The sequence below is a fragment of the Solea senegalensis genome, unplaced genomic scaffold, assembly GCF_019176455.1.
Source record: "Solea senegalensis isolate Sse05_10M unplaced genomic scaffold, IFAPA_SoseM_1 scf7180000014081, whole genome shotgun sequence".
Classification (NCBI taxonomy): Eukaryota; Metazoa; Chordata; class Actinopteri; order Pleuronectiformes; family Soleidae; genus Solea; species Solea senegalensis.
The window spans coordinates 12502-39388 of NW_025320963.1; the positions used below are offsets into that span (position 1 = coordinate 12502).

At 41.8% G+C, this 26887-nt stretch overlaps 6 protein-coding genes and 1 pseudogene across 6 annotated transcripts; 1 reads left to right on the forward strand and 6 right to left on the reverse strand.

The window, feature by feature from the left end:
* Positions 1 to 845: 845 nt before the first annotated feature.
* On the reverse strand, positions 846 to 2535 carry LOC122760837 (odorant receptor 131-2-like). Its single transcript, XM_044016017.1, has 2 exons — positions 2479 to 2535; positions 846 to 1978 (listed from the first exon to the last, which is right to left on the reverse strand). The coding sequence occupies exon 2, from the start codon at positions 1974 to 1976 to the stop codon at positions 1374 to 1376; it is 603 nt and encodes a 200-aa protein (XP_043871952.1). The 5' UTR covers positions 1977 to 1978; positions 2479 to 2535; the 3' UTR covers positions 846 to 1373.
* A 3559-nt stretch (positions 2536 to 6094) lies between these two features.
* Positions 6095 to 7622, reverse strand: LOC122760838 (odorant receptor 131-2-like). Its single transcript, XM_044016018.1, has one exon. It carries the CDS (start codon positions 7379 to 7381, stop codon positions 6470 to 6472), a length of 912 nt encoding a protein of 303 aa, XP_043871953.1. The 5' UTR covers positions 7382 to 7622; the 3' UTR covers positions 6095 to 6469.
* A 4462-nt stretch (positions 7623 to 12084) lies between these two features.
* On the reverse strand, positions 12085 to 13284 carry LOC122760836 (odorant receptor 131-2-like). Its single transcript, XM_044016016.1, has one exon. The coding sequence runs from the start codon at positions 13045 to 13047 to the stop codon at positions 12133 to 12135; it is 915 nt and encodes a 304-aa protein (XP_043871951.1). The 5' UTR covers positions 13048 to 13284; the 3' UTR covers positions 12085 to 12132.
* Positions 13285 to 16899: 3615 nt separating this feature from the next.
* Positions 16900 to 18133, reverse strand: LOC122760835 (odorant receptor 131-2-like). The gene has a single exon (XM_044016015.1). It carries the CDS (start codon positions 18052 to 18054, stop codon positions 17140 to 17142), a length of 915 nt encoding a protein of 304 aa, XP_043871950.1. The 5' UTR covers positions 18055 to 18133; the 3' UTR covers positions 16900 to 17139.
* A 543-nt stretch (positions 18134 to 18676) lies between these two features.
* LOC122760844 lies at positions 18677 to 20961 on the forward strand (annotated as a pseudogene).
* A 383-nt stretch (positions 20962 to 21344) lies between these two features.
* LOC122760840 (odorant receptor 131-2-like) lies at positions 21345 to 22619 on the reverse strand. The gene has a single exon (XM_044016019.1). It carries the CDS (start codon positions 22426 to 22428, stop codon positions 21517 to 21519), a length of 912 nt encoding a protein of 303 aa, XP_043871954.1. The 5' UTR covers positions 22429 to 22619; the 3' UTR covers positions 21345 to 21516.
* Positions 22620 to 25798: 3179 nt separating this feature from the next.
* LOC122760841 (odorant receptor 131-2-like) lies at positions 25799 to 26887 on the reverse strand. The gene has a single exon (XM_044016020.1). The coding sequence runs from the start codon at positions 26830 to 26832 to the stop codon at positions 25921 to 25923; it is 912 nt and encodes a 303-aa protein (XP_043871955.1). The 5' UTR covers positions 26833 to 26887; the 3' UTR covers positions 25799 to 25920.

Consider the following 26887-nt stretch of genomic DNA (forward strand, 5'->3'; position numbering starts at 1 on the left):
AACTTTCTATTGAAAGACTCACCAGCTCCAACCTTTGACGCCATGTTTGGACCAGGAAGTGCAGCAATCAAAAGACTCCCTGGTTGAACAAGTCAAGGTATAGTATATATGGGAAAAATAAACAAGTGAAACTAATTTTAGGGAAAAGGTTTTTCATGAACAAAATGACTGATTTCATCAATTTGTATTTGGCTTCATCACCAAGGAGCCAATCATTAAGTTTTTGTCATTGTGGGCATGTAGTTGATTTCCATTATCAATGTACTGTTCTTGAGACTGTGATTATCTTGACCACAACAAATAAACAATTCAGTTTTTGATTAGTAGTGTACAATCTTTGGGACTCTGGGAGTGTCTTACTCAAACCAACATCTTAAATATCCAAGAATTTCATTCTAAAAGGATCTAATGAATGAAAAAATCCAATATACATTGAAAAAATTATGCAACAATGTGAAGATTTAGAAAAATTGGCGCACCTAAGCCAACGAGCCAATGTGTCCTGCGAACAAAACCCAGATGAAAGATCTGAGGCAGGGCCTCAACAGAGGAATCACTGCTATGAATTTCATGATATTTAATATTATGCATGTGCCACACGGTTCATGTAGTGGTTAGCACTCTTGCCTTTGCAGCAAGAAGACCCTGGATCGAGCTCCAGTTAGAACAAGGGCCTTTCTGCATGGAGTTTGCATGTTCTCCCCGTGTGTGTGTGTGCGGGGTTTCTCTGGGTTCTCTGGCTTCCCAGTCCAAAAACATGCAATATAGGGATTAGGTAACCATCGGGTGGAGGATAAAGCTCTAGATCATTGATAGATAATATTATACACATGTACATTCAAAACCTGGCTTAGTGCATTTATTTACAAAACAAGCATAACTTTTATACATACAAAAGTCGGTCTTAATGTAAAAATGTAAAGGTTTTCAAACTGTGACAGGTCTTCATGTGTGAGGATACATGGATTTAGTCAACAAATTAAAGTGTGATGGAGCCATTATATTAAATAATACACATGTACATCCATAACCTGGCATGGATAAGCATTTATTTTCAAGACAGTTACAACTTTTATGAATATCTTAAAAAATGTTATTAATGTTTGTACAATGTTTGAATGAAAAGTGATCACAAACAATGACAAGATAGAGGTCCTGCAGCTGAGGTTGAAATCTGAACAAATATTGTTCATGAATCCGAAAGGATTACATTGTCATTGATTTAAAGAAAGTGTCAGTGTCATCGGACACATATTGCATTTAAGTTGTTTTTACAGCATAAATGCAAAAATGACGTGTTTTTATGAAGGCAAGACAATTCTGTGTATTTGTAACTTATGCTATATTCAGTAGTTTTTACTGGTCAATTACAATTAATTTGACAATTGTTTCTTATACAAACCACAAAGAACAAAGCTTCTCAGAGCAACAAAAAACTTTTCATCCCTGAGGCCATAAATGAGAGGACTCAAACACCTCGGAGAAAGAATGAACATAATGTAGTTAAAGTACCTGACATTAATGTAGAGCATCGGGTAAATCTGAAGGACAGCAGCTTCAATGAAAATACACCACAGCTGGAAAAGACAGAGGAACAGCTGAAAGCCATGAAGAACCACAGTTCTGAGACCTTTCCATGTTGACTTCCTGTTCTGTCCTGATGCAGCTCTGGCCACCCTCATTATTTTAAAGTATGAAATTGTGATAATGATAACCATGATCAGGAAGTAAAACTGACTTATTGCAGACCTAAGGTGACCCTGCCAGGAGTGGAAGATGAACTTCTCTGCAAAGCACATGTCGCTTTTGGTGTAAAAGCTGTGGCTCGCAGAAGCAAAGAAGATGTAGACAGAAATCATCCAGGGCAGAGAGCTGACACCGTGAATGATGAGGATGCAGTGTAGAGTGCCGTGTGTGGAGCACAGCTCTCCATGTCGCAGTGGCATGCAGATGGCCACAAAGCGCTCCAGCGTCATTGCTGTCAGAGTCACCGGAGTGACAAAAGTGTATAAAGACAAAACCACATACAAAATAAGACACAATGACATATTTACTGTGAATTCAAAGTAAGAGAAAAGGAGCAGGACATCACTCAGGAATAAAATCACACAATCAGACATGAGAGTCAGTGCAAAGAAGATGTAGCGCATGGTTGTGTAGAAGAAATCCTTCATGAAAAAGACTGTGATCAGCAAAAAGTTGATGCAAAGGAAAAGTGATATGAGAACCTGAATTATAATGACCCTGTCATTGATCACGCGCACTGAAGAGTCATTGGCTGCCATTTACTGTGGTTTTCAGTTAAAGTAAAATGTGCATTTTTAAAGAAACACAGGTACAAGTCATTTAGCTCCAACAAAAGATCTAGAATAATTCAATAGCTCAATAAATGCCAGTTTGAATCAACTGGTTAAAATTGATGATGAAAACATGTGCATCATTTTAGTGTTTCAAATACAAAAGGTCCAAAGAATTTACCCAACCGTTCTTGAAAAGTGGTTCACAGTCAGTCACAGTGTTTTCTGCTGAGCTCTGTGCAGCACAGTGAGCAACAACTGTGTGTGAAGACTTTATAACAGTAACTCCAACACATCACAAATTTACTCACCAATGTTGTCATCAACGACAAACCTCACAGGTGATGGTAACTAAAGTTACTGTCTTTTGGGTGAGAGAAAAGTTCTTCAGTGCTTATAGTGGGCTGGTACTTCTTAATTTTACAATTCAATTCAAGTGTTGATGAGTCAAGTCCACAGAGGCAGTCATATTTTTTGCAACAGACCACAAAAGATCAACTAAACATCACCTTTTTGAATCTCACTGAAGGCTAAATAGTTTCTCCACTCATAAACGTTGCTCATTTTTACACAACATACCTTTGAAAGAAAACTACACAGATATATGTGGACTCACTTATTGTCTCTCCACATTACAACACAAGATTGGCAATAAAAACAACAACCAAAACAACAAAAAACACCAAACATGAGCTTACCCGCAAACATGAGCTATGGTTCTACCTAAGCTAGCGTTAGCATGATGCTAGCAGTACATCTAAAACACACGGCCCGTAGGCCCCATGCAGCTCCCCAATGGATTACATGCGGCCTAAAACTTAATCTCATGTTATAATGAAACATGGCTCACAACATCCTCTTCAGGTTTAATGTTTCATTTTCCTGTATTTAATACCCCGACTTGTGGACATTTATGTATTTTTAATGTGCATGTGCCGTTTTTAACTGTGACCATGACCGTCATTTAAATGTAGATGAAAAAGACAGTTTACACTTGAGAGCCACGGCAGGGAAAGGAAATGAAGAGGAGGAATGGAGGTGAACTCTGGGCAAATGTAAATTTAACGAAAGGTGGCTGGAAAAGGAAAAATACCATGGCTGGCTGAAACAATGCAGCGACATGTATGAGGCACGATGTGAACTTTGTTGCAAAAATTTCAAGCTCAGGAGTATGGGTTGCAAAGTGTTGGACTCTCATATGAACTCTGATAAGCATAAGCGCTTCGCTGGCACTCAACAAACTACACTGCCGATAGAGTTGTTTGCTGCTACCAGTCGTCGTAACGCTGTACGTGACACTTCTTTTTTCCCCAGTAATGGTCTTAATTCTTGCTTTTTGAGGTCTTAAAAAGGTCACAAAAGTCATTAATACTGGTTCGAAAAGATGTGCAGATACCCTGTGATCATAAATATGGTTCAAATAAGCACTTTTACTTTGAATAATTCTTTGAAATATCATCATGAATACCTTAAAGATCCCATAGCCTGAAAGTGCCAATTAACGCAGCATTTTTGTGTGTATCTCAGAATCAGAATCCTTTTTATTGTCATTGCACAATGTACAACGTAATTATAGCAGCAACCGAGTGTCAAAATACATGTAAAAAGTACAGGTAATAAAAAAAAGGAACAAGGTGTTCAGTGCAAAAGGGATATAAAATAGATAAATAGATAATATGTCCAGTGTTTTGTTACAATATATGCACATTGTCCTTGGGTGGTGTGTGTGTGTGTGTGTCATTCAGTGTGTGTGTGTGTGTGTGTGTGTGTGTGCGTGTGTGTGTGTCAGTGTTTGTTTGTGTTCGGTGTAGTGATGGCTTGTGGGTAGAAGCTGTTCCTGAGTCTGTTTGTTCTTGTTTCAATGGACCTGTAGCATCTGCCAGAGGGTAACAGGTCGAAGAGGTGATGTGCGGGGTGGGAACTGTCTTCTGTGATTGCCTCAGCTCTGCAGTTTCTGGACCTCGTCCCTGTAAGCAGACTCGTCTTCCCCCGTGATCAGTCCCACCACTGTCGTGTTGTCTGCGAACTTGATGATGGTGTTACTGGAGTGGGTGGGTCTGCAGTCAGTGGTGTAGAGGGTGTAGAGCAGTGGACTTAGCACACACCCTTATGGGGAGTCTGTGCTCAGCGTCCGGGTGGAGGAAAGGTGGTGACCCAGTTTGACCGTCTGGGGTCCGTTTGTGAAAAACTCCTTGATCCAGGAGCAGGTGGGTAGGAGGAGTCCCGGGTCAGATAGTTTGCTGATCAGGATGTCAGGGATGATTGTGTTAAAAGCTGAGCTGAAGTCGATGAAGAGCACCTGACGTAGGTCTCCCGGTGTTCCAGGTGGCTCAGCACGGTGTGGAGTGTGATGCCTATTGCATCCTCTGTCTACCTGTTTTCTCTGTAGGCGAACTGGTGAGGGTCAAGGGAGGGAGGGGGAAGCAGGTCTTGATGTGGGTCAGGACCAGCTGTTCCAGGCACTTGGTGATGATGGGTGTGAGTGCGACTGGGCGGTAGTCCTTGTGGGTGGCGGTGGTTGATTTCAGGGATTGGGATGATGATGGATGATTTCAGGCAAGCAGGGATGATGGATTGTGTCAGGGAGAGGTTGAAGATTGTGGTGAAGACCTGCGAGAGCTGTGCAGCGCAGGCCTTGAGCACCTTCCCTGGAACACCATCCGGTCCAGAAGCTTTCCTGGGGTTCACCCTGCTTAGCATCCATTCCACTTCATGTGCCTGCACAGTCAGTGGTTGGGGGCTGGGAGCTGGGTTCGGCTGTGGTGGTGTGGCTGCAGACTGTTGGGCAGGGGTCTCGAAGCGTGCGAAGAAGGAGTTTAGCTCCTCCGCTAGTTCGATGCTCGAGTACGCTCCTGTGTACTCATACAAAAAGAGTGGTTCTTCTTGTTCTTCTTCTATGGTTGAAAGTAGCAATATAAAGCAGGATACAGCACCAAACTTCACCTAAAGGAAGGAGCAGTGCCAACAATACGTATATAACTGTCTTTGTGTGCTTGTTTTGTCGTTTAGCATTAGCGATAGCCGGCTATACGCTAAGCTACACAATCTCGGTCTGATGATCTCGGTAACCACAACGTTATCCAAGCTACAGGCGTCCTGCAGCAGTCTTTCACTTGTCACAGTGTCTTCTGACTCTGGATCAAATGTGCAAGGGATTACGGCATTACTCAATGTTTTGATAATTGCTAGCAGTGCATCTGCTTTTCCAGAGGGGGAGCTGCGGATCTGAGAGCTGACGTGCCAATTACGTCACTTCCAGGTAACTGGCCAATCACAAGACAGTGGGAAAGCTCTCGTTGGCTGGCCAATCACAAGACAGTCCATGTTCTGTGGGTGTGGTTTTGGTCCGAAACAGCACGGCTGACGAGAGTGTCAGTGATGAGACAATTACATCAGCTTGTTTGTAGCGACTAGGACGTTTTTTACCATAAAAAAACGTGTTCATGTTTTTAAGTGAGATAGGACCATGCTATGGCCGCTTTAGCTGTGATATCATCGGGAAATATTGCGGTATAATTTTAAGCTCATAATGCCACACCCACTATTAAACAGTTGTGTGTGGGTTTTTCCCCGCTTTTCCTTTCCAGACTGGCCCCCTCTTGACCAGACTAGATTGTTAATGAATAAAATGAGTGATTTAATCAATTTGTATTTGGCTATTTGGAGCATATCAATAAGTCTTAAGCAAAGAAACATAATCAACAATAAGTGAATTATGTGTCCTACGAACATAAACTTGATAAAATATCTGAGGAATGGCCTCAACAGAGCACATACGGCTATACGTACATCCATAATCTGGCATGGATAAGCATTTATTTTCAAGACTGTTACAATTTTTATGAATCTACATCTTAGAAAATGTTCTGAAGGTTAGTACAATCAACAGATATTCATAACAGTGATGAATAAAACGTGATCACATACAAAGACAATAGAGAGGTCCTGCAGCTGAGGTTGAAATATGAACAAATATTGTTCATAAATCTATAAGGATTACATTTTCATGGCTTTAAGTGTCATCAGACTCATATATTTGAGCATTTATGTTTTTTTTTACTGCATAAATGAATGAATTACATGTTTCTATGAAGGTAAGACAATTGAAATGTATTTGTAACTCAGTGTGTACATACATGTTATTTTCTGTAGTTTTCACAGGTCAATCACAATTAATTTGACAATTGTTTCTTATACAAACCACAAAGAACAAAGCTTCTCAGAGCAAAAAAAAACTTTTCATCCCTGAGGCCATAAATAAGAGGACTCAAACACCTCGGAGAAAGAATGAACATAATGTAGTTAAAGTACCTGACATTAATGTAGACCATCGGGTAAATCTGAAGCACAGCAGCTTCAATGAAAGTACACCACAGCTGGAAAAGACACAGGAGCAGCTGAAAGCCATGAAGAACCACAGTTCTGAGGCCTTTCCATGTTGACTTCCTGTTCTGTCCTGATGCAGCTCTGGCCACCTTCATTATTTTAAAGTATGAGAACATGATAACTATACACATGGTCAGGAAGTAAAACTGACTTATTGCAGACCTAAGGTGACCCTGCCAGGTGTGGAAGATGAACTTCTCTGCAAAGCACATGTCGCTTTTGGTGTAAAACCTGTGGCTCGCAGAAGCGAAGAAGATGGAGAGGAAAACCACGCAGGGCAGAGAGCTGACGCTGTGAATGATGAGGACGCAGTGCAGAGCGCTGCGTGTGGAGCACAGCTCTCCGTGTCGCAGTGGCATGCAAATGGCCACAAAGCGCTCCAGCGTCATCACTGTCAGAGTCACCGGAGTGACAAAAGTGTATAAAGACAAAGCCACGTACACAATAAGACACAATGACATATTTATGGTGAATTCAAAATAAGAGAAAAGGAGCAGAACATTACTCAGGATTAAAATCACACAATCAGACATGAGAGTCAGTGCAAAGAAGATGTAGCGCATGGTTGTGTAGAAGAAATCCTTCATGAAAAAGACTGTTATCAGCAAAAGGTTGATGCAAAGGAAAAGTGATATGAGAACCTGAACTATAATGATCCTGTCATTGATCACGCGCACTGAAGAGTCATTGGCTGCCATTTACTGTAATTTTTAGTTAAAGTAAAAAGTGCATTTTTAAAGATCCACAGATACGAGTCATTTAGCTCCCACAAAAGATCTAGAATAATTCAAGAGCTCAATAAATGTCAGTTTGAATCAACTGGTTAAAAGTGATGATGAAAGCATGTGCATTATTTTAGTGTTTCAAATACAATAAATCCAAACACAACACGCAGTTTACCAAACCATTCTTGAAAAGTGGTTCACAGTCAGTCACAGTTTTCTGCTGAGCTTTGTGCAGCATACAACTGTGTGTGAAGACTTTATAACAGTAACTCCAACACATCACAATTCACATCACCAGTGTTTTCATCAACAACAAACCTCACAGGTGATGGTAACTATAGTTACTGTCTTTTGGGTGAGAGAAAAGTTATTCAATGCTTATAGTGGGCTGGTACTTAATTTTACTATTCAATTCAAGTGTTGATGAGTCAAGTCTGCAGAGGCAGTCATATTTTTTGCAACAGACCACAAAAGATCAACTAAACATCACCTTTTTGAATCTCACTGAAGGCTAAATAGTTTCTCCACTCATAAATGTTGCTCATTTTTACACAACATACCTTTGAAAGAAAACTACACAGATATATGTGGACTCACTTATTGTCTCTCCACATTACAATGCAAGATTGGCAATAAAAACAACAACCACAACAACAAAAAACACCAAACATGAGCTTACCTGCAAACATAAGCTATGGTTCTACCTAAGCTAGCGTTAGCAAGAACGTTAGCATGATGCTAGCAGTACATCTAAACAATAGGCTGAACATATTTTGTGCAGTAAAATCTAAAAACCTTGACTCCATAAAGACATCACATGTCTGCAGTTTGGCACATAATCATATTTAAACACAAATCAGAGAAAATAGTAAGGAAAGACTCACCAGCTTTCATGCCATGTAAAGACTCCCTGGGGAACAAGTCAAGGTATGGTATGTGGCAGGTGTAAACTGGCGGTAACTATAGTTACTGTCTTTGTGAGTTGGTAAGTTTTTTCCTCACTCACTGTTTACATCAAGTTTGGGTTACGAGACATTTCAGGGCCTCTTTGTGCAGGACATTTAAAGGGGATTCATGTAACATACAGTCATGAAAGTGTTGGAACCCCTGGATTTTTTCCAGAAAATGCACCATTTCTCTCAGAAAATGATTGCCATTTACACATTTTGTTATACACATGTTTATTTTTAAGATCCAGACTCATTGCTGGCCACTTTAGAACCCTCCAGCGCTTTGTTTCCATTTCTGTGTGCTTTTAGAGCTTTTTGGGGTCATTGTCCATGACCTAGGACGCAAACTCAGCTTTCTGACACTGGGCCCTACGTTGCTACCCAAAATCCCTTGGTAATCTTCAGATTTCATGATGCCTTGCACACAGTCAAGGCACCCAGTGCCAGAGGCAGCAAAACAACTCCAAAACATCTTTGAACCTCCACCATATTTGACTGTAGGTATAGCGTTCTTTTCTTTGAAAGCCTCATTCCGTTTTCAGTAAACAGTAGAATGATGTGTTTTACCAAAAAGCTCTACCTTGGTCTCATCTGTCCAAAAGACATATTCCCAGAAGGACTTTGGCTTACTCACGTACATTTTGGCCAACTGCAGTCTAGCTTGTTTGTGTCTCTGTGTCTGCAGTGGGGTCCTCCTGGGCCTGCTTCCATAGTGTTTCATTTCATTCAAACAATGACAGATAGTTTGCGCTGACATTGATACACCCTGAGCTTGCAGGACAGCTTCAATATCTTCAATACCTTACATACATTTTTCTCTTTCAACCACATCCAGGGAGATTTGTACTAAGGAGTATTTATAAAAAATCCGGCACAAGAAACAAAGCAACAAGTGACTGACGGCTCCATGACATTGTCTCAGACGCCACATCTGTCTGAGCTTCACACGACAGGATCAAGCCACTTGATCAGTTTCCTACATACCCTCTCTGGATCACACGCAGATGCAACCATCGGTACCCCTGCATCTGCCCCGTTCCAGCTATTTCATTTTGTATGAATGCAGCCACCTCCTCCAAGTTTGTATGGTTTATCCTCCTGAACAAACCAAGTCCCTTCAGTGTCCTACTACTTATCACCACCACCGTGTTTATGAGCCAAAAGAGAGAGAATTTCCTTATTATTATAGCCGATTCTGAAGTACTGCTTAATCATCGAGTCTGTAGAGGCAGCCATGGCCATCGTCTATAGTACTTCGATATTTTCTAAATTAATTTATTTATATGCCTGACTTTTCTCTTCTTTTTTTTGCCTGCTTTTTTCCCTTGTGCTGTTGTTTTTTTTTTTGGCTGGCCCTAATACTCCTGTAGATTTGCTACAGTGCCATGGGTTTTAAACTTCTTGATTATGTTGTGCACCGTGGACAAAGGAACACCAAGATCTCTTGAAATGGCCTTGTAACCGTGAGATTGTTGATATGTCTCCACAATTCTGGTTCTCTCTGCCTTGTGTGAGAACCTTGACGAACTGTCAGAAGATGAACTGTCAGGAAACTCAGGTAGAAAACTGTCGGCTGTTCTCTCTCCTCCCTTTCCTCTCTAAGACCATTGAAATGGTGGTGTTCAAGCAGGTCATTGAGTTCCTCTCCTGAAATTATCTCTTTGACCCTAACCAATCTTGCTTCAAAAGTGACCACTCCACTAAAACGGCTCTGTTGTCTGAGACAGAAGCCTTAAAAGAAGCCAGAGTGGTTACTAAGTCCTCAGTACACATCTTGCGCAACCTATCAGCAGCATTTGACATGGTTTATCACCGTATCCTATTATCCATTCTCTCAAACATGGCCATCACTGGTTCGAATCCTACCTCAGTGTTCAATGTGTCCTGGCTAGGTCACACAGCTTCACCACACAGCCTTGCCACAGGGGTGCCCCAAGGCTCAGTGCTGGGGCCTCTCCTCATTGCCATATACACCACCTTGGCCAGATCATCCGCTTTCATGGCTTCTCATATCACTGCTACGCTGATGATACCCAGCTGTATCTGTCATTCCCACCTGATGACCACATGGTCTCAGCATGAATCTCAGATTGTCTCTCTGACATATCTGCATGGATGAAAGCTCATCACCTCCAGCTAAACCTCACCAAAACTGAACTGCTGGTCTTCCAGGCCAAGCCATCAATACATCATAACATCTGCATAAATGTCACCTCCCTATCTCTGGCTCATTCCAAGATAGCAAAAAACTTGGGTGTCATGATTGATGACCAGTTGACCTTTACAGATCAGGTTGCTTCTGTTGCCTGGTCATGTCACTTTGCACTCTTCAATTTAAAAAAAACCAGCTACGCAGCTCCTGGTACAGGCTCTGGTCATCTCCTTCCTTGACCTCTGCAACACCCTGATAACAGGCCTCCCGATATGTGCTGTGAAACTACTACAGATGGTCCAGAACATGACTGCGTGCCTGGTCTTCAATCAGCTTATAAGGGCACATGTCACCCCTCTGTTCATTGAGCTCCACTGGCTACCCTTAGCTGCCCGCATCAAATTCAAATCACTGATACTAGCCTACAAAGAGCTTCATGGGTCTGTTCCCACCTACATAAATGCTCTCCTAAAGGCTTATGTTACCCCTCGACTACTACTACTACTGTCTGCTAAACTAACTGTAATATTGTCTGATTTTCACATAGCTTTTTTCATGATTTGCATGTGACTAATGTTTCGAGTTTTTAAATCACAATGTGATTTTTCAAATGACTGCTTTTTATTTTCAAACAAAAAACTTGTATCACTGAAAATGTGAAACCTTATGCTGATATGAAAAGAAAAAATGTGCAAGTTTTGTTTTTTGAAGATAACTGCATGTTGTAACATATGCGTATAGTGTTCTTACTGTAAACTTATCATGTTATAACATGATACTGATCTGTTTTTATTTCTTTGCTGTGGCAGCAATACACTTTAAATATGCCACCTTTCATAGCCATGACAAAATAAGACGTAATAAGAAGTACAAGGCAAAGTGCTTATTGTAATATAAAGATCAATAATTTGAGATAAGAAATCTTGCCATGCAGGTGTGATACTAGTCCAGCAGGGAAACTGTGACAGTTCTCTGAAGGTTTTTTAAACTTCATGTGAGAAGTTTTGCTGTTAAGATGACAGCTCAAAGAGTAATGGAGTCATTATGTTTAACAATATTCACGTATTTTTCTTGGAAGAGCATTTATTTTTCGAAATGGACAAAACTTTTATGAATAAATATCAGAAATTGGTCTTAAATGTTGGTCTTATCACAAGGTTTTATTATAGACATGAATGAAAAATGATCACAGACAGTAATGAGAGAGAGAGAGAGAGAGAGGTCCTCCAGCTGAGGTTGAAATATGAACAAATATTGTTCATAAATCTGCAAGGATTACATTTTCAGCATGTCAGTGTCCTTGGACGTTTTACAATGGAGAATTACAGGTTTTTATAAAACCAACACAATTCAAATGTTTCTGTACAGCATTTACAACATGTACAACATGTGTTTGTGGGCAACCTGTGGCCAAGTGGAAAGGGAACTTGGCTTGTCGCCGGTTCAAGTCCCCACCAGGTCGAAAGGGCTGGGGTACTCCTGAGCAAAGTACCCAAACCTCATTGCTCCCCGGGCGCTACTCAGTGTGGCAACCCACTGCTCCTAATTCTAGGATGGGTCAAATGCAGAGAAATAATTTCCCTGAGGGGATTAATAAAGTATATATTCTACAACATTTTCATTCACAGTTTTGACAATTGTTTCTTATACAAACCACAAAGAACAAAGCTTCTCAGAGCAACAGAAAACTTTTCATCCCTGAGGCCATAAATGAGAGGACTCAAACACCTCGGAGAAAGAATGAACATGATGTAGTTAAAGTACCTGACGTTAATGTAGAGCATCAGGTTAATCTGAAGCACAGCAGCTTCAATGAAAGGACACCACAGCTGGAAAAGACAGAGGAACAGCTGAAAGCCATGAAGAACCACAGTTCTGAGGCCTTTCCATGTTGACTTCCTGTTCTGTCCTGATGCAGCTCTGGCCACCTTCATTATTTTAAAGTATGAGAACATGATAATGATACACATGGTCAGGAAGTAAAACTGGCTTATTGCAGACCTAAGATGACCTTGCCAGGTATGCAGGATGAACTTCTCTGCAAAGCACATGTCGCTTTTGGTGTAAAACCTGTGGCTCGCAGAAGCAAAGAAGATGGAGAGGAAAGCCACGCAGGGCAGAGAGCTGACGCCGTGAATGATGAGGATGCAGTGCAGAGCGCTGCGTGTGGAGCACAGCTCTCCGTGTCGCAGTGGCATGCAAATGGCCACAAAGCGCTCCAGCGTCATCGCTGTCAGAGTCACCGGAGTGACAAAAGTGTATAAAGACACAGCTGCAAACACAATAAGGCACAACGACATAGGCATGGTGAACCCAAAGTACGTTAAAATGAGCAGAACATTAGTCACAAGTAATATAACACAATCAGACATGAGAGTCAGTGCAAAGAAGATGTAGCGCATGGTTGTGTAGAAGAAATCCTTCATGAAAAAGACTGTGATCAGCAAAAGGTTGATGCAAAGGAAAAGTGTTATGAAAAACTCAACTATAATGACCCTGTCATTGATCACGCGCACTGAAGAATCATTGGCTGCCATTTACTGTGGTTTTCAGTTAAAGCTAAAAATGCATTTTTAAAGATACACAGATACGAGTCATTTAGCTCCAACAAAATAATAATAAATAAATGTCATTTGGAATCAACTAGTTAAAAGTGATGATGAAAACATGTGCATCATTTTAGTGCATCAAATACACTAAATCCAAAGACACAACACTCAGTTTACCAAACCGTTCTTGAAAAGTGGTTCAGAGTCAGTGTTTTCTGCTGAGCTCTGTGCAGCACGGTGAACAACAACCGTGTGTGAAGACTTTATAACAGTAACTACAACACATCCCAAGTTTACTCACCAGTGTTGTCATCAATGGCAAACCTCACAGGTGATGGTAACTATAGTTACTGTCTTTGTGAGTTAGAGAAGTCAGGTTTGGGTAACAAAACATTTCAGGGCCTCCTTGTGCAGGACATTTAAAGGGGATTCATGGAACATATATATATACAACAGCAGCATTTTGCTTTTAAAAGTGTCACATTACAGAACATGGTTGCCAAAGTTCTGTCGCATGGAAACACAGAGCTGAACATGACAAAACGATATGTTTATGCTTATACATATACATATGCAATTGTAATAGTATGTATTGCTTTATGAATGTTTTATTATTTAGTATTCATTAGTTTTCAGATGTCTGCAATAGTCTGAAATGATGTCACTCCCAGTTCCGACCTCAGAACTTCCAGTGTTAATGGAACTCAGCATTATATCAGTAGAAATGTTGGGCAGCAACGCATTACTGAATTGAGATTAGTTTTCAGTGACGCTGTAATTTAACGCCTTATAATACTTAACTTTCTTACTTTATTTTTGATATGATGATGGGATATGTGGAAGCACTAGTTAAAAGATATGTACGTGATAAAGTAAAAGACAAACAGGGGGATACTTGATCTGTTTTCCAATGTTTTCACATGACAAAGTATGTATTTTCAGAATTACTATACAAATATTGACAAAGTTGTTACTTTTGTAAAAAAATAATAAATAATAATAATTAGTTCTGTAATTTCACTTTGTTTTCAAGGACTAATCAGCAACTAGATTACATTTACAGAGTAACTTGCCCAACACTGCTCAAGAGTTAAGTATTACTACAGTACATTTTTTAAGGTACTGCAATTTATTAAATACCTGATATTTATTTTATTTGCATTTTCATTTTATAATTACACAAAATTTATGTTTTAAGTTTTTATTTTTATATTTTACCCTGACACGGCAGGTTAAGTTGGCATGTGGAACCTTCATGATTTTCTGTCCCCCGTGTTCACTTTTGGGGTGCCTGTGTCTGCCCTCACCTCTCCCCTTCTGCTGCTGGATGTTGTGGGAGAGGTACATGATGTGCGCTTGTGTGATTTCTGTATTGTTAAGCATTGTCATTATGCTAATATGGAGATTATCATGCTAAATTTGACAAGCTGTACATGTTTATTTTATAGAGGGCACATTTCCCTGTGTTCTTTCACTTGCCTTGTGTCAGGTATGTCGCTATGTGTTTCATTTCAATTTAATAATTACTCGGGTCCTACTGCTGCTGCATGTTGTGGGAGAGAGGGCACGTTTCCCTGTGTTTCACATGCTTATGGGAGTTTTCTTTCACTTGCCTTGTGTCAGAAAGAAACAGAGACTGCCTCCAAAAGATATTCATCGTATGGCGAATTCTTCACAATGCAGACCGCAAAACTACACCGGTTACAGAGGCAGCCATTTTGGACCACCATATTTAACAATGGACAAATAAATATCTTTATAATTTATATATGAAAGACTCACAAACACTCACTCTTCAAGGGACGATACACAACATTAATACACACCCAACAAAGCCTGTAACACATGGAAACTGTGTAGACAACAGTTAGCCAAATGCTAACACTAGCTTAGTAAGGAAGTCCGTATAATGAGAGCCACATTTTCACAACCATCCCTTCACCTCCCTGCCACCCCTTCCCTGCTCCTTCCACCCCTGCCCACCATCTCCAACTGCCCCCCACCCCCCTCTCTGTCACTGTGAGGCAGGTGATATGCCTGCTCAAGAGCCAGAACCCCTGGAAGGCGACCGGCCCCGATTCTGTCTCACCGTCAGCCCTGAAACACTGCGCTGACCAGCTGGCACCGGTGTTTACTCACATCTTTAACACCTCACTGGAGCAGTGTCACGTCCCAACATACTTCAAGGCTGCGACCATCATCCCCAACCCCAAAAAGGCCAAGGTCTCAGGTCTGAATGACTACAGACCCATTGCCCTGACATCTGTCGCCATGAAGGTGCTCAAGCGCCACGTCCTAGCCCATCTGAAGTCTATTACAGATCCTGCACTGGATCCCCTGCAGTTTGCTTACAGAGCCAACAGATCTACGGAGGATGCGGTGAACATGGCTTTGCATTACGTCTTAGAACATCTCAACACTGCAGCGAATTATGCCAGGATCCTGTTTGTAGACTTCAGCTCGGCCTTCAATACAATCCTCCCCCTCATCCTGGAGTGCCAGCTATCCCTGCTGCAGGTACCAGTCTCCACATGCAAGTGGATCACCAACTTCCTCACCAACAGGTCCCAGCGGTTGAAGCTGGGGTCGTGCATCCAGCTCCAGGCCCACATGGCTGCGTCCTTTCCCCCGCCCTGTTTTCACTCTACACCAACAGCTGAATCTGCATACAGTAGGGAGATTGAGCGGCTACACAGTTGGTGTGGTTGTAACAACCTAGCGCTTAACACTCTGAAGACAGTGGAAATAGTGGTGGACTTCATCATGCTGGGGGATACCCCATTGGCCACTATGGAGTCCTGCCGCTTCCTCAGACTGACCATCTCCAGCGACCTGAAATGGCCCTTACGAAAAAGACCCACCAGCGGCTGTTTTTTCTTAGGCAGCTGAAGAAATTCAGGCTGCCAAGGTCAATATTAACTCAGTTTTACACTGCCATCATAGAATCAATCATCACACATTCTGTTATCGCATGGTTCCCTGCTGCAGCAGCTAAGGACAAGGCAAGCTGCAGTGATCGGCACCCCGCTGCCCTCCCTAGAGTCCCTCCACAACACCAGGGCTGTGAGGAGGGCAAATCATGGCGGACCCGTCACACCCAGGCTTTTCCCTCTTCACAATGCTCCCCTCTGGAAGAAGGGTTCGGCTCCCGAGGACCGTTAAATCTCGGCATCGCCTGAGCTTTTTCCCCACAGCTGCCAGGCTGCTGAATGACTCTTGGATATTTAATCAGGACTGAATACACTGTTGCACTTGCACTTTACTATTGTTATTATTATTATTATTAGTATCATTATTATTATTACTATTATTATCTTTTTCAGCACCAATCAACTTCCATGCTTGCACTGTCTGCTTGTCATGATTTGCCATGACTTGTTTCTTTATTAACCACACTCATGACTAGCTGCAAAAAATTCCTATCCTTGATCCTTGATTACATACTGTCTGCCTGCCTCCATGTACTGCATTTGGGTCCTTCCCTGACTCATTACAACAAAAAAACAAAAATAAAACAAACAAATATGTATACTTAACAAACAAGGAAGTAGAGACGTTGAGTTTCAAGGTGATTAAAGTGTCAAGTGTAGTAAACTTGATTTTTAAATATGTTGTGATAAATTGCACATTATCCTTTTGTATAGAAGAAAATCTTTGCTTTGCCGGTGTGATACTAGTCCAGCAGAGAAGCTGTGACAGTTCTCTGGGGGTTTTTAACCTTCATGTGGGAGGTGTTATGTTGAACAATACACTTGTACATCCAAAACCTGCCAAGGAAGAGCCTTTATTTTCAAAATGAGAAAAGCTTTTATAAATATTTATCAGAAAATGGTCTTAATGTTGGTCTAAACACAAAGTTTTATTACAGAAAAGTGATCACAAGCAATGACGAGAGAGGTCCTGCAGCTGAGGTTGAAATATGAATAAATATTGTTCATAAATCTGCAAGGATTACATTTTCAGCATGTCAGTGTCCCCGGACATATTTGACAATTTATGTTGTTCTTGCAATATGACTTATAATTGCATGTTACTATGAAAGCAAGACAATTCAAATTTATTTGTACAGCACATTTTCACTCACAGCTTTGATAATTGTTTCTTATACAAACCACAAAGAACAAAGCTTCTCAGAGCAACAGAAAATTTTTCATCCCTGAGGCCGTAAATGAGAGGACTCAAACATCTCGGAAAAAGAATGAACATAATGTAGTTAAAGTACCTGACGTTAATGTAGAGCATCAGGTTAATCTGAAGCATAGCAGCTTCAATTAAAGGACACCACAGCAGGAAAAGACAGAGGAGCAGCTGAAAGCCATGAAGAACCACAGTTCTGAGGCCTTTCCATGTCGACTTCCTGTTCTGTCCTGATGCAGCTCTGGCCACCTTCATTATTTTAAAGTATGAGAACATGATAATGATAACCATGATCAGGAAGTAAAACTGACTTATTGCAGACCTAAGATGACCCTGCCAGGTGTGGAGGATGAACTTCTCCACAGAGCACTCACTGCTCTGGGTGTAGTAGCTGTGGCTTGCAGAAACAAAGAAGATGGAGAGGAAAACCACGTCGGGGAGAGCACTGATGCCATGAATGATGAGGACGCAGTGCAGAGCGCTGCGTGTGGAGCACAGCTCTCCGTGTCGCAGTGGCATGCAAATGGCCACGAATCGCTCCAGCGCCATCACTGTCAGAGTCACCGGAGTGACTAAATTGCACAAAGACACAGCTGCATACACAATAAGGCACAATGACATATGTATGCTGAAATGAAAGTAAGCTAAAATGAGCAGAAAGTCACTCAGGATTAAACTCACACAATCAGACATGAGAGTCAGTGCAAAGAAGATGTAGCGCATGGTTGTGTAGAAGAAATCCTTCATGAAAAAGACTGTGATCAGCAAAAAGTTGATGCAAAGGAAAAGTGATATGAAAACCTGAACTATAATGATCCTGTCATTGATCACGCGCACTAAAGAGTCATTGGCTGCCATTTACTGTGGTTTTCAGTTAAAGCCAACTATGCATTTAAACAAATATATATAAATATGTGTCTATATATATATACACAGAAAGCTCCAAAAAAAGGATCTGGAATAATGCAAGAGTGAGCAACAACTGTGTGTGAAGACTTTATAACAGTAACTACAACACATCACAAGTTTACTCACCAGTGTTGTTGCCAACGACAAACCTCACAGGTGATGGTAACTATAGTTACTGTCTTTGTGAGATAGAGGGAATCAAATTTTCCCACTCATTGCATGGTTTACATCAGTTTTGGATTATGAAACATACAAGGCATTTAAGGTGATATATAATATATGTCATCAGATTGGCAAATTCGCCACTGCAAACGACACAAGCAATGGACTATTGATAACGAGAGCAATCTGTTTTTGTGCCAAGACCTGCAAGAATCTGAGAGGTCTGAGGTCAGCAAGTCGAGCAACGCGTAGAGGCAGTGCCCAGGGCTGTCTCTTGTGAGACGGAGGAGAAGCAGGACTTGAAGTCAATCCACAGCATCCAGAACCTCCAAGCTCCACATGCTGCATCTAGCAAACCATCAGACAACACCGGGTCTTGTGGCCTGCCACACACAAGGGGATTGAGTGGCGGCTGTTTGACAAGGACATGGACGTGGACGCTGCCCTTGAAGCTACATCACAGGGGGCAGTGGAGCAGTGACTTCAGTCAATGTGCACCCTAATTATCAGCATCGGTGCAGAGAGATTCAGCGTCAAACAGCCGAAGGCCAAGAACATTGCTAGGCCAAGCCGGCGCGGGATTAAGATCACCCAGCTCAGGAAAGAAGTGAAATCTCAGAAACTGCAGTACAGGAAGGTGGCAGAGGAGGAGAGACCAGCCCTTACAGAGCTGCAGGACATCATTGGGAAGAACCTCATCTCCTGCCGTGCGTGGTGTTCTGAGTGGCACAGAAGGAGAGGCAGAGAGAGGGCTCGTAAGTGGGCTGCCTTCAAAGCATATCCATTTGGATTTACCAAACAACTGCTAGGGCAGAAGCATAGTGGGTCCCTGGTATGCCCTGTAGAGGAAATAAACCAACACCTCAGTGACACTTACAGCGACAGCAGAAGGGAGGAAGATCTTGCCCCCTGCATAGAGCTTATTTCACCACCTACACCCTCCACTCAGTTTAAAACCAAAGAGCCAACCATGGCAGAAGTCAGGGAAATGGTCAAAGCAGCACAGACCAGTGCAGCCACAGGGCCGAGTGGAGTGCCATACAAAGTCTACAAAGTCTTTGCCCGAGACTCCTAGAGAGGCTATAGAGGCTTGTCAGGGTCGTATGGCTGAGGGAGAAGGTGGCCAAGCAGTGGCATCATGCAGAATGTGTCTGGATACCAAAGGAGGAGAATGCGAGTGATATCAAACAATTCCGTACCATGTCTCTGCTCAGTGTGGAAAGCAAAAACTTTTTTAAGGTTCTTGCAAACTGGCTGTCTATCTCCAGAGGAACTCCTACATTGACACCGCAGTGCAGAAGGGAGGAGTTCCACGCACGCCAGGCTGTCTTGAGCACACAGGAGTGGTCACCCAGCTGATCCGTGAGGCAAGGGAAAACTGAGGAGACCTGTCAGTCATTTGGCTGACCTTAGACCTTGCCAATGCATATGGCTCTATACCATCAATTTTAATCTGAGATTCACATCTGGTACAACTACATCTGCGTGGCATCGCCTAAAAAAAGGCATCATCACTGGTTGCACCATATCAGCAACGTTGTTCACCCTGGAGATGAACATGCTTGGGATACCACATTCCAGTGCTTTTGTTGTTTTTTCGGCCAATCAGCTGCGCTGGCTACTTAATATGCAGCTGCTGGTGGCTTGCACTGTTACTGCTGCTTCAAGAAGCTGCATGTGTTTTCACTGTTGAATAAAGATGTACGAGGAAAAACACATTGCAGAAGAACTAAATCGTGGCCGTTACAGCGTAAATATTTGGCTGTACTTCTTAACAAAGACAGAGGCTTCTTGTTTGCTGACGCCGATCTCACTTCCGCTATGCTGGCGACTGTATCGCTGAAACGTTAGCATTTAAGCGAGCAGACTTTATCGCTACGTGCTAGCATTTAAGCTAGCGGACTTCTACTTCGCAAACTTTCTCCAGAGCTTATACATGGTTTATACACAACAAATGGATGGATTATTTAGTGGCCAAAGGAAAGTGACAGGACATGAGAATAAGTGGACACCTTGAGGTGAACAAACGTACACCATTTACTTCTGAGATAACTACATGACGGCAGTGATAAATTAACCTTCTACCTTCTCACGGGGTGGGTTTTCATTAACGTCGTTTTCATTAATCTACGTTACGTTAGTGTTCATTTGAAGTCACATACAGGGATTATAAAATGTTTTTTCATGCTGGACGATGTCTTTTAATAATCCACTGTGCGTTTCAGAACGTTATGTGGCTACTTTGTTATTAGCTATAGCTCAGTATTGTCATTTTAAAATGCAAATGATACGCACATCTAAACTTCTGTTCGATCAGATGATCGTATTACAAGCTGTAACGGGAGCATGTGAGCATCTGTTATTAATATGAATAACAAACCAACCTGATGTGCTTGAATAACGTGTGAATGACACAGCTTTGTGTATAAAGTATTGACTGTGATGCGAAGCATCAGCCAGGAGCTCATTGAGCTTATTCAGCAACTGATCCATCTGATCAGTTGCTGGACTGATCCATCCACACTACACCACAGAGCCACTTAAATGTATTTTATTTCATTTGATATTAGAAATATGTATCTATCTTTGATCCTTCTAACTCTTAAGTTTTTGATTTTTATGAAATGTATATTCCTATTTCCTTTTTTTTGGGACCTCTTCATAGAACCCTTGGTGTCTCGAGTTGTAGGTTGAACCATTGTTCCAACAACTAGAATCACACTTCTGGTTTGAATCTGTAAATAAATCAAAATGTCCATCAGCCTACTTGTTTCTGGTTTTTCCACGTGTGTGCATAACAAAGAGAGAAGGAGAGACACAGAGAGATGTTTATGCTGCTGTCTACTGAACTACCTGTCACCACTGTGTGTTTTTCAAATTACTTTTTAAATTTCTAAATGACAAACTTGTACATGTGCATGATTGTGTGACTTTGAAACATTCTGCTGGCATTGAACCAAAAATCATGTTTCGAGGTAATTAAAGGATCAAAATGTTCAAGTGACTGGAGTTAAAGTGCTTATTGTAGTAAACTTGTAATGGAGTCATTATATTGAATAACACACGTACATCCCAAATCTGGCTTATAAGAACATTTATTATCAAAACAGGCATTAACTTTTATGAATATGGATAGGAAATGGGTCTTAATGTTGACACAATCACAAGATTTTTGTAACAGTGATGAATGAAAAATTATCACGGGAGGCAGACATGTTATATTTTGTTGCTATCACTTGTCAGTCAAAATTAATTTGAATAATGTTTCTTATACAAACCACAAAGAAAAAAGCTTCTCAGGGCAGCAGAGAACTTTTCATCCCTCAGCCCATAAATGAGAGGACTCAAACACCTCGGAGAAAGAATGAACATGATGTAGTTAAAGTACCTGACGTTAATATAGAGCACCAGGTTAATCTGAAGCACAGCAGCTTCAATGAAAGGACACCACAGCTGTAAAAGACAGAGGAACAGCTGAAAGCCATGAAGAACCACAGTTCTGAGGCCTTTCCATGTCGACTTTCTGTTCTGTCCTGATGCAGCTCTGGCCACCTTCATTATTTTAAAGTATGAGAACATGATAACGATAACCATGGTCAGGAAGTAAAACTGACTTATTGCAGACCTAAGATGACCCTGCCAGGTGTAGAGGACGAACTTCTGTGCGGCGCACTCACCGCTCTGAGTGTAGTAGCTGTGGCTCGCAAAAGCAAAGAAGATGGAGAGGAAAACCACGCAGGGCAGAGCGCTGATGCCATGAATGATGAGGATGCAGTGCAGAGCGCTGCGTGTGGAGCACAGCTCTCCGTGTCTCAGTGGCATGCAAATGGCAACGAAGCGCTCCAGCGTCATCACTGTCAGAGTCACCGGAGTGACAAAAGCGTATAAAGACAAAGCCACATACACAATAAGGCACAATGACACATGTATAGTGAAGTGAAAGTAAGCTAAAATTAGCAGAAAGTCACTCAGGATTAAAATCACACAATCAGACATGAGAGTCAGTGCAAAGAAGATGTAGCGCATGGTTGAGTAGAAGAAATCCTTCATGGAAAAGACTGTGATCAGCAAAAAGTTGATGCAAAGGAAAAGTGATATGAAAACCTGAACTAGAATGACCCTGTCATTGATCACGCGCACTGAAGAGTTATTGGCTGCCATTTACTGTGATTTTCAGTTACGAGTCATTTAGCTCCAACAAAAGATTTAGAATAATTCAAGAGCTCAATAAATGTCATATTTAATCAACTGGTTAAAAGTAATGATGAAAACATGTGCATCATTTCAGTGTCTCAAATACAATAAAGCAAAAGACACAAAAGTCAGTTCACAATCAATGTTTTCTGCTGAGCGCTGTGCAGCACAGTGAGCAACAACTGTGTGTGAAGACTTTATAACAGTAACTACAACACATCACAAGTTTACTCACCAGTATTGTCATCAACAACAAACCTCACAGGTGATGGTAACTATAGTTACTGTCTTTGTGAGTTAGAGGAACGTTTTTCCCCACTCACTGTGTACATCATGTTTGAATCATGAAACATACAAGACATTTAATGTGATATATTGTATGTAAAATATATACAAAAGCAGCCTTTCGTGTTTAAAACTGTTCCTGCAAACTAGGTACAATCAGCCGGGGGTGGAGTCGAACTAGCAACCATGATGTTTTTCGCACACAGGGTACCGGTCTTAACCACTGAGCCACCCCACCCCAATACAGTTAATACAGTTTCATATGACAGATTTCTTATGCGTATGATTTTACTGCCCTGCAAGAGCAGTTATTTTGTTCAAGGGAGATGTAATGTTTAATGCTACTGACTTTTATTTTGATACACAGGCAATAGGAAGTACGTCATGACATGCAAGGATGTAAACAAACAATAAAGTGTGGCTAGCAGAAGCTCCCAAGTAAACTGCGTGTATCTGAATTTATTGAAGACATAACAAGTCACAACACTTTATATGTAACCGCTACTGGTGGCTTCGCACTTTTACTGTAATATCTCACCAAATTTGTTAGGTTACTCATGTTTTATTTTTCATATGCACTTCCTGTTTTAATTTATATTCACCGTTCCCTCTCGTTTCCCTTCTGTGACTTCCCGCCAGTGTGATTGTCTGCCCCGCCCCGGATTGTATTCACCTGTTACCTGTTCCACCTTGCTTAAATAGTCCTGGTCTTCCCCTGTCATGTCGCCAGTTCGTCTTGTTTCGTCCATGAGCTACGTCGTCAAGTTTTCTCATAGTCAAGTCATTCATGCTTCCCTGGTTCAGTTTATGCGAATTGAGAATTGTTTAATCCTCCTGAAGAGTGCTTTTTGTTAATGGTTTTGAATCCTCCTTGAGAGCGTTTTTTGTTTATACTCTTAATAAGTAAACTTTTTGTTACACCTTACACACCAGCACACGCAGGAGTGCTGGTGAGCGGAGCCCTTTCCTGTGCCACGCCAAGTCGGATCACGCTCCCCGGCAAGCGTGGGGTCAACAGTCTCTCCCTCTCTCCTTCCTCGTCGACTCCGGAGCAGATGACTGCTTCCTCAACCTGAAGATAGCCAACCAAGCCAGGATCCCTACTGTCCCCCTCCCGGAACCAAAAACCATCCTGGACCTGGACGGCAAACCTCTGGCCAAAGTCACCCATCAAACTCAACCCACTACTCTTCTTTCTGGCAACCACCACGAACGGATCTAATTATTTCTGATTCCGTCCTCTTCGGGTCATCGATGGGGGCAACACCTACATGGTCAGTCGCATCCTTGATATCCACCGCCGAGGTAGAAGCCACCAATACTTGGTCGATTGGGAGGGATACGGTCCAGAGGAGAGGTCTTGGATTCCTCACAGCTTCATCCTGGACAAGACCCTGCTGCGGGACTTCCACCAGGACCACCCTGGGAGACCTGGCACCAGGAGGCGCCTGTTGAGGGGGAGGTACTGTCACTATCCCAATCTCCTCCACCGCTATTATTCTTATTTGTCTCTCTCTCCCCTCTCTGCAGGAGGCGTGGCTGACCTAATTCCACTGATGATGCTGGTGATCAGCAACACCTGCGGCAGCTCATCCTCACCTGCTCCTGATGAGCAATCAGGAGGCTTCTTAAGCATTTGCCATCTCAGTCACCAGCGTCAGATTGTTTTTGCTCTACCAGTGGTAACGCCTATGACTTCTGCTGTGATTTCTGAAACTCTGACTTCTGGAATACTTACCGGTGTTGTTCTGCTTCAGGTCGCCACGTCTCCTGCTTCCCCAAGAGCTGCAGATTCACCACAACACATCTCGGCCGTTGGAACCTCCCCTCTCAACCGACCATCGTGAGTCGGTTCCTGCCAGCATTCCCCCACTCACTGACTCACCCTGGGCTCTCGCCATTTCCCGGCACAGCTGCATCGGCAATAAACCTTGTTAAACCGTGATCTGTCTCCTCTGCATTGTTGGGTCCTCTTTGTAGTCAAACCGCTCTCATTAAAGAGCGCAACACAGAGCTTATACATGGTTTATACACAACAAAATAATGGATTATTTAGTGGCCGAAAGAAAGTGACAGGACATGAGAATAAGTGGACACCTTGCAGCGAACAGACATACACTATTTACTTCTGAGATGACGACATGATGCCAGCGATGAAAAGAAAGCACCCCGAACTTCAAATTAATGATTACAGAAGTGTTTCAGTCAAACGGCCTCCCTTCCACAATGAATACAGCAATGATTGCCCTTTTGCCAAAACCAGGTAAACCCCCAATAGGTGTGAAAATGTTAGACCTATCAGTCTATTAAATTCTGATTTAAAAATATTCACTAAGGTTCTAGCCCAGCGATTACAAAACCTTTTACCAGGTATAATTAATCATGATCGAAACAGATTCATAATGGGTATTCATGGCTTTCACAATGTAAGGTGAGTGTTAAATATAATTCATTATAATAATGATGCACCAGTTCCACTAGATGCCAAAAAGGCATTTGATAGAGTAGAGTGGATGTACCTTTTCCAGGTTCTAGAAAAATTTGGGTTAAGATATTGTATAAGAATCCATATGACAAATAGAAATATTTCAAAACCAATTAAAATTAATAGAGGATGTAGACAGGGCTGCTAGCTTTCTCCTTTGCTGTTATTGAATACAATAAATATGTTACAATTCACCTATATTGTAAGAATGATATACGTACATTGCTCTAACGATAAACTTTTCATGTTGTAATGTGATAAGTTTATTGTTAGAACGTGAAGCATATGTTGTTTTAACAATTAAATGGTCATGTCATAAAGTGATACTGCGCTGACCGGACCACAGCAATGAACACTAATGTGTGCTTTAAATATGCTGCATGACATAGACATGACAAAATAAGACAAGCGAAAAGAACTCAGAGAAAAGAACAAGAAAAATATATGTCAAAACAGGAGGTTGTTTCAAGGTAATTAAAGGATCAAAATGTTCAAGTGACTGGAGTTAAAGTGCTTATTGTAGTAAATTTGTAATGGAATCATTATATTGAATAACACACACGTACATCTGGATGGGAAATGGGTCTTAATGTTGACACAATCACAAGATTTTTGTAACAGTGATGAATGAAAAATGATCACGGGAGGCAGACAAATTATATTTTGTTGCTATCACTTCTCAGTCAAAATTAATTTGAATAATGTTTCTTATACAAACCACAAAGAACAAAGCTTCTCAGGGCAGCAGAGAACTTTTCATCCCTCAGCCCATAAATGAGAGGACTCAAACACCTCGGAGAAAGAATGAACATGATGTAGTTAAAGTACCTGACGTTAATATAGAGCACCAGGTTAATCTGAAGCACAGCAGCTTCAATGAAAGGACACCACAGCTGTAAAAGACAGAGGAACAGCTGAAAGCCATGAAGAACCACAGTTCTGAGGCCTTTCCATGTTGACTTCCTGTTCTGTCCTGATGCAGCTCTGGCCACCTTCATTATTTTAAAGTATGAGAACATGATAATGATAACCATGATCAGGAAGTAAAACTGACTTATTGCAGACCTAAAATGACCATGCCAGGTGTATAGGGTGAACTTCTGTACAGCGCACTCACTGCTCTGGGTGTAGTAGCTGTGGCTCGCAAAAGCAAAGAAGATGGAGAGGAAAACCACGCAGGGCAGAGCACTGATGCCGTGAATGATGAGGATGCAGTGCAGAGTGCTGCGTGTGGAGCACAGCTCTCCGTGTCGCAGTGGCATGCAAATGGCCACGAAGCGCTCCAGCGTCATCACTGTCAGAGTCAGCGGAGTGACAAAAGCGTATAAAGACAAAGCCACATACACAATAAGGCACAATGACACATGTATAGTGATCTGAAAGTAAGCTAAAATGAGCAGAAAGTCACTTAGGATTAAAATCACACAATCAGATATGAGAGTCAGTGCAAAGAAGATGTAGCGCATGGTTGTGTAGAAGAAATCCTTCATGAAAAAGACTGCGATCAGCAAAAAGTTGATGCAAAGGAAAAGTGATATGAGAACCTGAACCATAATGACACTGTCAATGTTTACATGCACTGAAGAGTCATTGGCTGCCATTTACTTTAGTTTTCAGTTAAAGCCAAATGTGCCACACAGATACAAGTCATTTAGC

What these genes read in the sequence shown, in the direction of transcription:
- LOC122760838 (XM_044016018.1), bottom strand. Translation starts at nt 7,381, where the DNA reads ATGGCAGCCAATGACTCTTCAGTGCGCGTGATCAATGACAGGATCATT.
- LOC122760840 (XM_044016019.1), bottom strand. Translation starts at nt 22,428, where the DNA reads ATGGCAGCCAATAACTCTTCAGTGCGCGTGATCAATGACAGGGTCATT.
- LOC122760836 (XM_044016016.1), bottom strand. Translation starts at nt 13,047, where the DNA reads ATGGCAGCCAATGATTCTTCAGTGCGCGTGATCAATGACAGGGTCATT.
- LOC122760835 (XM_044016015.1), bottom strand. Translation starts at nt 18,054, where the DNA reads ATGGCAGCCAATGACTCTTTAGTGCGCGTGATCAATGACAGGATCATT.
- LOC122760841 (XM_044016020.1), bottom strand. Translation starts at nt 26,832, where the DNA reads ATGGCAGCCAATGACTCTTCAGTGCATGTAAACATTGACAGTGTCATT.
- LOC122760837 (XM_044016017.1), bottom strand. Translation starts at nt 1,976, where the DNA reads ATGACGCTGGAGCGCTTTGTGGCCATCTGCATGCCACTGCGACATGGA.